The following is a 14,055-nucleotide window of genomic DNA, read 5'->3' as shown; positions in this document are numbered from 1 at the left end:
CTTTTAATTAGTTCATAAACAAATTTAAAAGTGAATATATTTCATAAACCATTAATTATTTATATTCTCGTGTTTTTTCATTGTTCATATAATTGCAAATAAAGTTTAAAATTATGATTTATGACATCATCCAACCAAGAACAAGATGAAAGGAAAGACTGTTTTAAGTGATTTCTTGTAATTTAAATTGCTTAATTTTATGCTTTCTAAATCTTTTTTTATGATGCTTATTAAAAAAAAAAAAAAAAAGCATAAAAAGAAATAAAAAGAAAAGAAAAAGAATTATACTGAAATTGTGATACAAACACAAACACATATTTGCTTTCCAATTACTAACGATCTGAATCACTGTAAATTCCAACTTTCTCTCCCTCTCATCTCAACCCCTCCAAATTTACATCCTCCATTGCCTGATCTTCATTTATACACACACACATATGATCAAACGGAGAGATTTTGATTTTTTTTTTTTTTTTTTAAGAAATTTAAGAAAATTAAACAATTTCGGGAAGAAAAAAAAAAAAAACCCCCTTGGCGAATGAACAAGCTGAATTTCGAGTTTAAAGATCAGGTGGGAACTCGGAAATGCTCTCTAAATGAGGCCTCCACACTCCGACACGCCCCCGCCGTTTATCCTTCTGACCCGTCGACAATTTCTCCGACAGTATATCACTCAGGTACCGATCCGAAACCACCAAATTCGTCACGGATATACCCGAACCGACATCGGTTCCCGGTGTTTCCCTCTTCTTCTTCTTCTTGGACCGGGTTTTTTCTGGGGATGGAGGAAGGGGCATGAGAAAGTAAATTTTTCCTCGTTGGAGCTCGGCGTCGGGCGGGAGGATCACGATCTTGGGGACCACACCCTGGTCGGAGGGGGAGGTGGGTTTTTTGAGGACGTGTTTAGGATTGGCCTTCATGATATCACTGGCCCGGATTGAGCCGGCGATCTCCTCCACGTGGCCGTTGCAATGGACGATTCTGATCACGTCGAGAGACCCACATGGGAATATGCAGGAGATGCAGCACCGAATGGCGTTCTTCATAGGCGCCGATTTTAAATGGATGCTTTGGTTTGTGATGGGAAGTGGTGGTTTGTCATAAAGAGAGAAGAATAAGAAGAGATGAAATGGGTCTTTTGGGTTCCAAAAATTTGTGTAACCAATCATGGCTCTGTATATATATATATTATAATTTACATCTCAAAAGTGTGTTTGTGTGTTGTGTATGTATGAAGAGAGAAAGTTTCTTTCTTATTATTCTTATGGGGTTTGGATGAAATTGATGGGATTAATAATTGGGCGTTTCCACCACCTGTTCTTTCCCCCTTTGGATCCTCCATCACACACAGGGTCCCCTCTCCTCCCCACCCAATCAGGTGATGTTCCAAGTTTGTTCACTTGAACCAACATAGGGTCCCTCAGACAACTAAGAGAAGTACTTTGAACCTAAGCTTTCGTGGCTTTGCTGGACTCACTCCCAACAATTTTCTATAATATTTACTTTTATTATCCCTCCCGAAACCCTAAGCTTTTACATACACTTTGTTTTGAGTGGAGTGGTTGTATCTACTCCATATCTTTTGTTTGTACACCCATTTGAGAACTCAAACCAAACCAAGCGTAGAATCATTGTTTGACTTTATCCATAAACAAAACCTAATAAAACATGTTATTTTGGACATTGAATTTGTACCATAAAGCTTCTTCTCAGTGTCATTCATTCTCTTCATTCTAATTTAAATATGGAGAATTGAACTTTTGATTTTGGGTTAATGTCCCATCACCCATATGCCCCGCCCATTTTGATAGTGGGCAGCATGTGAATTTGTGGCATGAATAGAGAAGAGGGGTCCCTCCAACACCTTTTCTTCTTCCCTTTTTACCCTCAAAAGTACTATAATAATTCCCTTTTTTTTAGTTCACTATATGTATATTTGAGTCCATTGGACTTGTAGTGAAGATTACACATGTCACCACTAGGCCCAATTAAGTATCAATATTACTATTAATTTTATGTCTTCAACTCTGCCACCTATTTCATAGAATTGGATCAACATTACCTTCGAAAATTTGCCAAGATCTAGTTCTCTTGATAATTTTTTCATATTTATTATTAAAAAAAAAATAATTATTATGGTTAGTTTTCATTTTTCAATATATTTTTATTAAAAAATTGTAAAAAAAAAAAAAAAAAAAAAAAAAAAACTAATAAACCAATATTACAACATAGAAATAATTTTAATAAGCCTACGACATAGTTTTTAGTTTAAATATTATAATTATAATCTCAAAATTAACTAATTAATTTTTTAATATAATAAAAAAAAAGCGTATATACATATATATTAATATGTGTTGAAAATATATTTATATTAAACGAAGTGAGAGACATGCGGTTGGGAAATTGGGCGAGGATGGAGACAAGACGGGAAATATAGTCACATCCTCAGTCTCATTTATCTTGCGGGTAAAAAGTATTCTCCACTCCCTCTGCTATTTCTCGACTGAAAATCTTTTCCCAGTTCGAGCAGGTCCACATGTATAAAATGAACATGTTTAAATTGAATATATATAAAATCATTGCAAACTAAATTTAAGAAACTTATAATAATTTTTTTATTTATTTATAGAGATAATAATTTGGTTACTAATTATGGAAAGGGGGTGCAATTTGTGGCAGATAAAAAGATGTGCAGCTTCCAACAAACCGAGACAGAGCTGAGTTTCGAACCCGAGTTCTGTCTAACTATGCCCGTCTTTAAGACCCCTTCAACGGCTACTCCGTCTAGTTCATCCCCTTCTACGAATCCCACACCGCCGTCGCCACCGCCCAAAATTTCGGAATTCTCGGCAATGGTCGACTTCACGTCCTCGATCTCAATCCCGCCGGTCCTATATCAGAGCACATCGCCTTCGACAAGCGCCGACGGAGTGTACAACCCTGTTCGTCGCGACTCCTTGGGACGATTCCAGCAAGCTCTGGACTCTAAACCGTCCCATCAATGTCGGGACATTCAAAGAGCAAGAAAAAGGAAAGATTTTGGTAGTTCCTAAGAAATTTTCATGTTTTCATGTTACAGAAAATGAAAGCGCGCTACTTGTTTGGTGGCAGAATAGATGTGTGCTTTTTGTTATGCAATGCAATGAATGGCAATGCCAATGGCCCCAAACTCAAACAGCCAGAGACCTCAATTATCACTGATTTTGCAATAAGAGACCGCATTATTCTATAATCACCCTGTGGCCTTAGCTTCAAGAAAGGGAAAGGTCAGTGGTAATCCGTAAACCACATCCCCAACTCTCTTTATCACTACTACTACTACTACTACTACTAATACTCTTTGTTGTTGTTGTTGTTGTTGTCTGCCTCAGTCCTAGCTCCAGCTCTGGTTCCCAACAATGATTTGGTCTCCTCAGCTGCCTTGTCTTTGCATGACAACTCGTTGGATCAAAGGGTGAGTTTGAGGGTAACAGTTTTGCAACACTTCCAAACTGGATATGGAAATGCCAACGAGAATAATGGTGGCTCACCCTGCCGCCATTCTTATTGTTGTTGTGGTATCCCCCACCTCCTTGCATCACCCCACCCGCCCATGCTTCTCCTATAACTATTACAGACAAAAACAAATGAAGTTGCATAACTACTTTATGATATTGAATTATGATGAACAGTTGCTTATTTGTACCTTGCCCTGTTTGGTCAAGCTTCTTGCTTCTATACATCTGAAAATTCAATGCTTCCTATGTGGTCAATTAGTGTTCTTGAGAGCGAAAAAACTCATCAAATTATGAAAAACAGATCAGTACCTGTAAATGGCTTTTGACATGGGCAATGCTAAGTCCTTTTACATTCATCAGCTGAAGAACCAACTTGGGTGTTGCTCCTACAATCATAGATTATTATCACAAATTGAAGTTTATTGTAACTTAGTTGAAAAGAAGGAATAGTGATTGTTATTACTCTCTTGGCCACCGAGCCTTTGAACGGCATGAACAAAGTTGAGATGAAGCTCAGGAGTCCAACGCAGGCGAGGCACTTTAGATCTAACATACTGTCTCACTGCTGTTCTTCTTCTTCTTCTTCCTCCATTTCCTTCTTCTCTTGATGAGTTATTTGTATTCTCATTGTTATTGTGCTTTGTTGAAGTTAGTCCATGCTTTCTTTCTTCACTTTGCTCAACTTCTACACTAATGTTATGATCACCATCTTCAACCCTGGCCTCCTCGTTCAAATCAAACAATGACCACTTTCTTGACAAGGTCAATGGATTCAACTTCTCTTCGGCGGCTACGCCTTCATCGGTCCGACTCCATCTCCGTCGGTCTCGAAAATTCAACAACAAGTTTCTGGGATACTGAAACAAGAAAAGCCAAAAAGATCAGCAGAAAGAGAGACATAGATATGCATAAAGGTTTTGATCTTCATTTTGTAAAATATATACAAACCATTTGAGACCAAGATCTGAACTCAGTTCCAATTGATTGCCTCAACAGATCTTTATAGGGAAGAACAGAGAGAGAGAGAAGGAGAGTATATTGATCTAGAAGTTTGTTGGACATACGTTTGTTTGTAATAATGTAATGAGTTATACATTCTTGGACTCTGATTCATGCACATTTTTAGTGCCAAAAAAGTAAGAAATTACCATTTTTTTGGAACTGAATAATAATCCAATAATGCTATCCAATGGGTTTAATTTCCACAAAAACTGTTCAAAAACACTCACGTCACTACTGCTCTTTTCTCTGTATCTCACACCTTAATTGACTGAGTGCCTTGTAGCTGGGACCTTTGTCCTTCACAATATATCAAGATTCAAGGCCACGGCTTCCCTATACGTATGATGCAAATAAGCATTAGCTGCCTCCAGAATTGGACATAAAAGCAGGAAACAGAAGAAAAGGTGAGATTTTTAGGGGTTCGTAGCTTACAATTATGTCAATATGTTGTGTAATGTGACGTTGGAAAAAGAATGAATTGATATCTATAAAGTCATGCATTTACTCCATTTCTTCGCACACTTATTCTTCTTCTTTCTCCTTCCTCACGTATCTGTATAATAAATAACCCAAGCTTAGCTTATTTATTGGTTTCCTGTGTACAAACCCAACTCCCAACTCCCCACACCAACAAAAACTAATAATAATTCTTCATTCGTTTCAGTAGCTACCCTTTTGTTTTCCTACATTATGTAACGGTCTAAGTCTACCACTAGTAGATATTGTTCTCTTTGTCAGACTTCTCCACAAGATTTTTAAAACATGTCTACTAGGGAAAAGTTTTCACACCTTTATAAAAAAGACTTCGTGCTTCTCTTCAACCGATGTGAGATCTCACACATTAACTTGATTGATCACAAGTAATGACTTGTTCCATCTAACTTTGACGAACTAAAACACAATTATATTGCATAATCTAATCTAATCTTAATATAAACGAGGTATTATCTCATCCACACGAGTGAGCTGAATACTTAGACAGGCAAAACTGGCCCCTTCATTACCTACCCGATTGACTAATTATTATATGCACCTGTTTCTATGCCAATAATTGGAGGGGGGCGAAGTAGAACTAAATGGGTCCCTAAATTAATTCTTCCCACTAACAAGCTGCAACTATTCCTTACATAATTCTGCAAATTCGCATTATTTATGCTACTCTTGTGAGTACCATAATGCTATCACACACACAAACACATATATATATCTATGAGAATTGCTAGTGTGTGGGTTTGTGAGATGAATTGTAGGTAGCATGTGGGTTCTACTTTTTGGCTAAGAAAATGCATCAAAATCCATGTGGAACATCAGGAGGTGTTATTTAATTACTGGTTTCTATTATTTGTGTATCATGTAAGTTGTTTGGTTAGAAAGTGGCAAAGTTATAATGGGTTTAAGAGCTTGTGGGCATATATCATAGCAGGTAGGTTAATTGGCTGAATAATTTCCAATGGAGTACTTAATTAGGATGCTAATCTACCTCAAAAGTGGACGCCTAAAACTTGCTATTCTTTTACAGGTTCAAGGAATGTCAATTCCTATGATCTATGAAATTACTGAGAGCTTGGTTGATTCATGATTTTATTTAACTCAGATAAAGCACATTTGAATGATTCTATTCTTAGGAATAACAGTCTGTTAAGTTTTAATTATTTGGTCACCTAATTATTTGTGTTCTTATGTTCTTCAGATGCTTTGAGATTTTCCATTTTCCATTTTCCAGTTTTTTTCACTTTCAGTGAAGAATGAGCACGCTTCACTGTTTGATTGATTGATTCATTCTCGTTAGCAAATATTGTCACTTCTAGACTTCTCCTCGAAATTTTTAAAATGCGTCTAATAAGGAGAGATTTTTCGAGTCTTATAAATAATGTTTCGTTTTCCTCTTCAACCAACGTGGGATCTCGCATTAATAGCCATATGATTACTATGGATAATGACATTTGAATAATTGAAAAAGTAAAATAGTTCTTTTCATTATTAAGAGAAGGGATTGACATAAAGCTTTCGTCAAGTTTAGTTCACATCCTTCATTCGTTTATTCAACTAGATTTCTTGTTGAATGTTGGTGAAATTTCAAATCTTTAATGAACACAAACCCTCTCTTGTTACAAAAACTACACAAGTAAGCAAGATAGAAAGTTAATATTGGCGGCTGTTATTGTATCCAAGTAAGCTTATTTTAATTGGAAGAGTTGATCTCCGGAAGAAAAAAATAAGAACAGAATCTAAAAGAATTGAATGCTCTGCTTCACTTCAAATCCCGGATAAGAACCAGAACCCTTCATTCTCTGTTTCACCGTCAAATTTTGGGTACAGAAGGCTGGAAGTTTTCCTAAGTTTGGTATGAAAAGGATATGCAACTGTACCCTATGAAATGGGATGGCTTTTAAATCTGGATTTTATTGAATCTTTACCATAAATGTAAAGATATAGTTTTGTTTTCAGATGATACAGATAGATAGAGCTGTTCTTCTTCCTTCACAGTAAAGATGGCATATCATTATTCATCCAACCTACTGTTAACTCCTAATCCTACCTACCCTAACGCTACTCCAATCTTTATTATTATGCATTAGGCTGAGTGCAATTCAAATTTAATCACATTAATTCATTGCTACCAAAGTCAAATCCAGCGTTCCAATCTTCTACCACAGACATTTTTCATTAATTATTCAGTCTTTTTCTAACTTACAATTATACAATTCAATTACATCGAAGAAGAATCCCTCCTCAGTATTCTTAACATACAATTATTGAACCAGTTAAGAATCGCTGGTGTAGTTTGTTTAACTGGATGGTTCGTTGTTTTTTCGAGCCAATCCCACTAAATGATGCTCTACAGTATTAACTCCATTGTCTAATAATGGGGCCTTTGTACAGGCCCCGCCGGACCACGAAGTTTTCAGGTGGCTGAATCTCGTCCAACCAAGTAACTTCTGAAGGATCAGTTTCAGTTCCACACAGTTGGTCAAGACCTTTTGGATGGGATGAAAACGGAGATGATTATATGTAGAAGTAGAAGCAAAAAAGAAATCAAGAGGGAACAAATGATACCTGAAATCTCTCTCCTAGGTGACCTCCCGAAATAAGAGCAGTGTCGCCCATCTGCGGACGAGTAAGGCGGTGAAAGAATGTCGAAGATTGCGCAGGGAGTTATGGCTTTGAAACGATGAATGTTGCCACCTCGATCTGGATAAAGAACTGTAGTTCCACAAGTTGCAATCATCTCACAGTCCCTAACAAGTTTTGCAGGTCTGGCTGAGGATACAACTCAATTAAAATTTTATACTGAAACTTTTACTCAAAGAGAGGAAAGTGAACAAAATAACCAAGCCCGGAAAAAATAACGATTTCACATTCGTCCCAAAAATGGATCATTTCAAATATATCACTACATCAAATGCTATTCACGGAATGAGGAAAAGATTGAACTCAAGCAATTTCTTTATTTCTTCCCAGGGCAGATGTTTAGAGCAATAACAATTACGATAAACAATGCAGACAATTGCATGAAATTCTACCATACATAAAATGCATGGGAGGATATGTATTCGGGATGTCTGAGTAGCTACCCTTCACCCTCCCAAATCACGAAATATTCCCTTCAACAACTCGCTTTATGCACTTTACCTCATGCCTCCCTCCTACCATACATAAAACAAGGGAGGATATGTATCCTAAAAGTACTTCCTGCCCAAGCTTTTACCTTGTCCTCAGGGTGAAAAGATGGAAAGTGTTGTGCTATGATGATACATAAAGGTTCCCACCAAACTTCCTCTACTAACTAGCCTTACTATGGAAAAACCTCATCATGGCTTTCTTTTGGAATCATGGCTTTCTTTTGGAATATTTGGAAAGAAAGAAATCAAAGAATACTTGCGAAAAAGACACAAGATTTATACAAAATTCTTCGACAATGTTGTTTACCAAGTTATATCTAGGTGTAAACTGTCTAATATTTCTACTTCCTATAGTTATACATTCACTCATGGTAAATTGGGAAGGTCCTTTGTAAACATCGTAAATTTCAATCATCGATGCAATTGTCTCTAATCAAAAAGTCAATAATAATAGCACTGCTTGACAATTCATTACATAAGCACTAATAAATTCTTAATTTTCTGATCTCACAAAAAACTAGAACTGGGCTTCTATCAAGCTTGAGGTGGGTTCCATGTATGAGAAAGAAATACCTTGAGAAAGATCTATGAACTCAGGTAGATCAAGCCAATCATATGATCGTACATGTAATGCACCATATAGAAGCTTGCTCAATACAGTCATTCCAGGATGATTATGAAGTGGAATGATAGAACCTGGAGGCATGCAAAAGATTCCGATCTGCACACAACGAGAAATAGTTCCTTCGAGAGATGGCACTAAAATTGGAGCAGGGGGTGGGGAATAACCAGAAGTTAACATATCAATGCGATCATTTACCGAGAATCTATCACATTCATGCAAGTGTAGATATTGTATAGTTGGTGGATATTGGTGTACGCCCTTTCGACCTTTCTTCCCATTAGTAACATTCAGTGAACCTTTCCAACCACGAGCTAACTGCGACTCTCGTTCGAGACCCACATTAGATAGCTTCAGTTCATCTGAAACAGCATTGTACAAACTCATAAAGATACGCGATGCATCCTAAAAAACCAGCTTATTGAGTGAAATTTTGTACGAAAAAGACTTATCAAGAAATAAGCGAATTACTTATTTGCACACACCTAAGAGAGTAATGACCTTCTGCAGAGCCTCTTCTGACACCGGAACACTGGTAGAAAATGATGCCTTGCAAGCATCATACAATTTTTGAACTACGGGCATACTTTCAGGAGTGTATACAAGATCTTGTTGTTTATGGACCGCTCAAGCAGAGTCAGAACCTTATCTGTCACCGGAATTTGAATTTCAATCAAGGATAGAGAATTTTAAGAGCCTCCTAGACTCCTCCAACCCAGAATAGTACTACTACACTGTAAATTCCATACTCAGTTTATACATCAATCCAAAGAGTAGTACTAACATTTTGGTAAGTAATCAAACCTCCCCATCTTTCAACAGCATCCATTGGGTATATTATAGAAATACGCAACACACCAAATAATTTTCTCGATAGAAAAAGATATCTTTACTTTCATTATAAGTTCAATGGCGATCAAGAGTAGACACAAATGACCGAGAAGTAAAAAGGATATGTGAACCCCAGCCCTCATTTGCCCATCAATAAATCGAAAATAAGCTCATCACTATCAGAAATTACAGAGAGCGTTTTGAGTTCATGAAATTTCTACACTAAAACGAGCGTCACAGTTCGAATTGAATATTATACAAACAAATTAAATAGAGGGAGAGAAAATTCAAAAAAAAAAAAAAAAAAAAAAAAAAAAAAAAGAAGAGTAAAATCAATGCAGAAGGATGCATTGAAACCAGAACCCTAGATAGAAATCCAAGTTTTCAGAAAGGCAGAACAACCGAGTGAGAGAAACTGATGAAACACCCAAAGAGAAGAGGAAGGGACTTCATCAATCCCTTCAACATTCAGAAGATCAGATTCCAAAAAATACAAACACAGAAAGAAAGAACAGAGGTTGGAAAAGATGAAACAATCCCAAAAGAGAAGAGTAGGGAGGATGAGTTGGGGACAAACCTGAGAAAGGACGGCGAGAAGCCACCGGTTGCCGCAATCGGCGAGTTTTCAACCGCGGGATACGGCTGCGTCGCATGGTGTTTATTTATTCTTTTAGGAATGCCACGTTTCCACCATTTCTTTTTTTTTTTTTTTTTGTAATTATCATTGACCACCAATTACCAATCCGAAATTTGAAAAAAAAAAAATTAAAATAATAATAATAATAATTGTATTTAATTAAAGTGGGGAGAGAAAAGAATAAAAACAAGAAATAATTATTTGGGTATTTTTAAATTATGTGTTCAAAACTATATACGAATTTGGAATTTTATTTTGAATTACATGCAAATATATATTAATGTTGAAGGGCATAAGGGTAGCATAATAATATCCTAAGTAAGGAATTAGTGTGTATAAGCAGCTCTAATAGTCCAAGAGATTGCGTGAGTCATCTCACGCACATCACATCAATGAGAACAATTATTATTTGAGGTAGCCAATGCCCTTTCTCTCTATCTCTCTGAATCAATATCTCTCCATGCTTGGTTCATTCAGAATCTGAAGGTATGTGTGACGGAGCACCTGCCCCCGCCTCCTCCTTCAGATTCAACAATGCCGGTTTCAATTCCTTGTTACAGAACTCTTCATACTCTGTTTTATCGCCCCCTTTCCTCTTCACCTCCACCATCACCAGTTTCGTCGTCAACTCGAACACCTCCGCCGCGATCGTCAATGGCCCTTTCACGCCTTCCCGTGTGCCCTCTAAGCTAACCCTGCAGTCCTTCTTCCTCACGCTAAAACTCACCAATTTTGCGATATCTTCCAGCTTCGATATAATCTTCGACACTGGAGCACTGGACACGAATCTTGCCTCCTCCCCTCCATCCTCGAACAGCCCGGAAAGATCAAATCCCGGGGAAAATGATATTATATCGAATGCATTCAAACTCGCCGGTCTTGGGAGTGAACCCATCTTTCTTCTTGTCTCAATGAATTCAGAATCCGATTCCGATTGAGATTGATCCGACAAGGAATCCACATCTTGGGTGTCGTCCTCCACGTTGCACACCTTATCATCTTCGATGTAGAATTTTATATGCTTATACCTCTTTTTGAACCATCGATTCTCCATGATTTCTGGAATTGTGAAACGGGTTTCCAGATTTGTATCCAAAAGACGAGACAGGAGTCGAACTAGCTCCGGCGAGAACCATCTCGGACACCGGAACTCCCCCTTGTAAATCTTCTTATACATTGCCATGATGTTTTGGTCGTGGAAGGGCAAATAGCCTGCCATCAGAACAAACAGAATAACCCCACATGACCAAATATCGACCTTAGCGGCCTCGTAGCCTTTGCGGGCCAATACCTCCGGAGCAACATACGCCGGTGTACCACAGAAAGTATGGAACAACCCATCTTGTCGAATTTGATCGGAGACGGCGCTTAGGCCAAAATCGGAGACCTTAAGATCCCCATTTTCATCGAGCAATAAATTCTCCGGCTTAAGGTCGCGATGATAAACACCACGCGCGTGGCAAAAGGAAACGGCGGAAATTAATTGCTGAAAATACTTTCGGGCGACCTCTTCCTTCAATCGGCCCTTGGAGACCTTCTTGAAGAGCTCGCCGCCACGGACGTATTCCATAACGAAGTAGATCTTGGTCTTGGTGGCCATAACCTCAAAAAGTTGCACAATGTTGGGATGTCGAACCCGGCGGAGGATTGAGATCTCGCGTTTGATGTGGGCGATTAGTCCGCCCTTGAGAATCTTCTCCTTATCGATGACTTTAATGGCGACACCTTCGTCGGATTTGATGTTTCGGGCATGATAGACCTTTGCAAAGGTCCCATGCCCAAGGAGCTTCCCGATCTCGTACCGCCCCAAAAGAAGAGCCGGCATGTCCTTCCTGGTGCTTTCGGACTTCTTGTCAGAGTCCGGCCGATCGGCCATTGATGAAAACAGAATTGAGGGAAATGGGGAAAATGCAGCAGAGGCGGCGGGGGGAGAATTGTGGGGTTGATTGGGAGCCTAATTCTCTGCAATTAAACTATACGGGAGCAAATTTGGGATGAATTTTGCCGTATTTGGGGTTTCAGAGGAGGCGTGATTATGAAAGATGAGCTTTATTTTTCTTCCAATTTTGGTGAGAGAGATGAAATAAAGAGAGAGAGGAGGAGAGGGCGGGTTTAAATACACGAGGGCTAACAATGGCATCCAAGGGTATATACCATTATTTTATAGCTTCCTTTGCCCTCTTCATCGCCACGTATTCCTGGAAAGTGTTTGTGTAGCGAGGGACACCACATCCCGAGTATTATATTCTCAAAAATTCTTGGTATTATAGTTAGGAATACGCCATATTTGATCTGCAAATTCAATCTCGAACATGGAGCGATCTGTTTTTGAAGACACTATTACTGGATTCAATGCTAGAAATCGTTGGATTTTGGAAGGCTCAAAAGGTGCGTGCAGTTTGAGGAGAATGATTGAAAGTTTCTGTAATTAACTTTGGAGCTTCTATCTAATCTGAAACCAGCCGAATGATAGGAGTTGGGCCGAGGAAACAGTAAAACGTTATTGTGTGGCCAAGACAGGGTTTCGTTGTGGCCCACGCGTGCCCAATTTAAATCTGGTAATGCTGCTCGCATCATACCTGGCAACGCCCTCCCCTCCCTCGGCGAATAAGCTGGATCCGGCGGGGGTAAAGGATGCTAAGCCTGATGGACGGTGTGTGATTCGTTGACATGCTATGTGTACGCAGCTCCCCAACCTTTTCATTACGCCAAACTGCGGTGACACGTGACCGTGAGCTGATAACAAAATGATCTTTCCACGCCTCCAGGGGGCACCTCTACTGTTTTTAGGACATTAATATCACCCATAGTTTACAAAATAGTAAAATATTAATTATAAAATTTTTGTTCAATATACTTTTGACCCATATGTCCTGTTGAGAGCTCACCAAAAGGAGTCAAATCTCAATTAAGAAGAGATTCCATACGCCTTAGGAAAGACTCTATGATGTACTTTGTTCAAAAGATTACTGATAATTGTTGGAAGAGAAGTCTTACCTTGACTAATTAAGGGGTGGTCATAGATTTATAAGTAAGAAATACATCTCCATTGGTATGAGGTAATTTTGAGGAAACAAAAAATAAAGTCACCAGACATTATACTCAAAGTGGATAATATCATATTATTGTGAAGAATCGTGGTCTATAACATATACATCGTTTTAATTGTTATTATACAAGTATGTTGGTAGCATTATTGACCTAACTACGTCTCGTTCAAGTAGGAATGTTCTAGCAAACTCCACGCAAGCACTGACTTATATTTCTTCGATCAAGAAATTGATTGTGACGAATATAGTTTGAATTAAATAATTTATTTATTTTTAAAAGCAAAGATGGAAGAGTACTTGAAAGACCCAACGAGGATAACCGCCCAACCACTCATCAGCTTATTGTTGCAACAAATTAATAAGATGAATGATAGGAATGCCACATGGATATGTATATTATAAGTACATTTTGACAATTTTAATATCGCTCTTGTATTTAAATAATTAAAGTCAACAATGTTAGGAATTATGTCGGTTATTTTGAATTTAAATTTGATGACCTTGACTTAAAACTGTGACAGATGGATGCTAGTTGGCTAAATTCAAAATAAAACAATATATTTATTACAAAGAATGCGCTTTGGATAAGGAAGATATAAGGTTCTCTAAAATACATATAAAATATAAAATCCAAAGAGACGTCCAAGTGGAAAATTCAACCTTTCATGGTATAAAATAATGTCTTGAACTTAAATAGGCTTTTGAACATAGCCTGTTGGGTCGAGTTGGGGTGTCGTTCTTCATGGGCCTTACCGCCCAGAGAGACGTCCAAGTGTAGATGTTGGGTGGG

General features: G+C 38.1%; 3 protein-coding genes, 1 long non-coding RNA gene and 1 pseudogene across 8 annotated transcripts; 1 reads left to right on the top strand and 4 right to left on the bottom strand.

The window, feature by feature from the left end:
* Positions 1 to 268: 268 nt before the first annotated feature.
* Positions 269 to 1,253, bottom strand: LOC111803203 (uncharacterized). The gene has a single exon (XM_087127362.1). It carries the CDS (start codon positions 1,167 to 1,169, stop codon positions 561 to 563), a length of 609 nt encoding a protein of 202 aa, XP_086983488.1. The 5' UTR covers positions 1,170 to 1,253; the 3' UTR covers positions 269 to 560.
* A 1,878-nt stretch (positions 1,254 to 3,131) lies between these two features.
* On the top strand, positions 3,132 to 3,856 carry LOC147790441 (uncharacterized). Its single transcript, XR_015422589.1, has 2 exons — positions 3,132 to 3,269; positions 3,375 to 3,856. It is a non-coding gene; the product is annotated as an uncharacterized LOC147790441 (long non-coding RNA).
* LOC111803659 (uncharacterized) lies at positions 3,147 to 4,888 on the bottom strand. Of its 3 annotated transcripts, none has more exons than XM_087127359.1 (5): positions 4,649 to 4,888; positions 3,964 to 4,357; positions 3,810 to 3,886; positions 3,689 to 3,743; positions 3,147 to 3,610 (listed from the first exon to the last, which is right to left on the bottom strand). In XM_087127359.1, the coding sequence occupies exons 1-5, from the start codon at positions 4,649 to 4,651 to the stop codon at positions 3,255 to 3,257; spliced, it is 885 nt and encodes a 294-aa protein (XP_086983485.1). In that variant the 5' UTR covers positions 4,652 to 4,888; the 3' UTR covers positions 3,147 to 3,254. The 3 variants fall into 3 exon arrangements, with proteins under 3 accessions (XP_086983485.1, XP_023543937.2, XP_086983484.1); XM_023688169.2 differs by lacking the exon at positions 4,649 to 4,888 and adding an exon at positions 4,449 to 4,637; XM_087127358.1 differs by lacking the exon at positions 4,649 to 4,888 and adding an exon at positions 4,449 to 4,635 and having other exon boundaries at positions 3,689 to 3,725.
* A 2,201-nt stretch (positions 4,889 to 7,089) lies between these two features.
* Positions 7,090 to 10,277, bottom strand: LOC111803148 (plant cysteine oxidase 4). 3 transcript variants are annotated; one of them, XM_023687434.2, is made up of 6 exons: positions 10,156 to 10,277; positions 9,233 to 9,396; positions 8,946 to 9,109; positions 8,699 to 8,846; positions 7,560 to 7,763; positions 7,090 to 7,480 (listed from the first exon to the last, which is right to left on the bottom strand). In XM_023687434.2, the coding sequence occupies exons 2-6, from the start codon at positions 9,330 to 9,332 to the stop codon at positions 7,350 to 7,352; spliced, it is 747 nt and encodes a 248-aa protein (XP_023543202.1). In that variant the 5' UTR covers positions 9,333 to 9,396; positions 10,156 to 10,277; the 3' UTR covers positions 7,090 to 7,349. The 3 variants fall into 3 exon arrangements, with proteins under 3 accessions (XP_023543202.1, XP_086983486.1, XP_086983487.1); XM_087127360.1 differs by having other exon boundaries at positions 8,699 to 9,109; XM_087127361.1 differs by having other exon boundaries at positions 8,699 to 9,109; positions 9,233 to 9,481; positions 10,156 to 10,239.
* A 116-nt stretch (positions 10,278 to 10,393) lies between these two features.
* Positions 10,394 to 13,019, bottom strand: LOC111803170 (CBL-interacting serine/threonine-protein kinase 12 pseudogene; annotated as a pseudogene).
* Between the last annotated feature and the right edge of the window lie 1,036 nt (positions 13,020 to 14,055).

This window comes from Cucurbita pepo, chromosome 10 (genome assembly GCF_057944985.1).
Source record: "Cucurbita pepo subsp. pepo isolate OVF chromosome 10, ASM5794498v1, whole genome shotgun sequence".
Classification (NCBI taxonomy): Eukaryota; Viridiplantae; Streptophyta; class Magnoliopsida; order Cucurbitales; family Cucurbitaceae; genus Cucurbita; species Cucurbita pepo.
The sequence above is the reverse complement of the archived record's forward strand: the minus strand, read 5'-3'. Positions and strand labels throughout refer to the sequence as shown.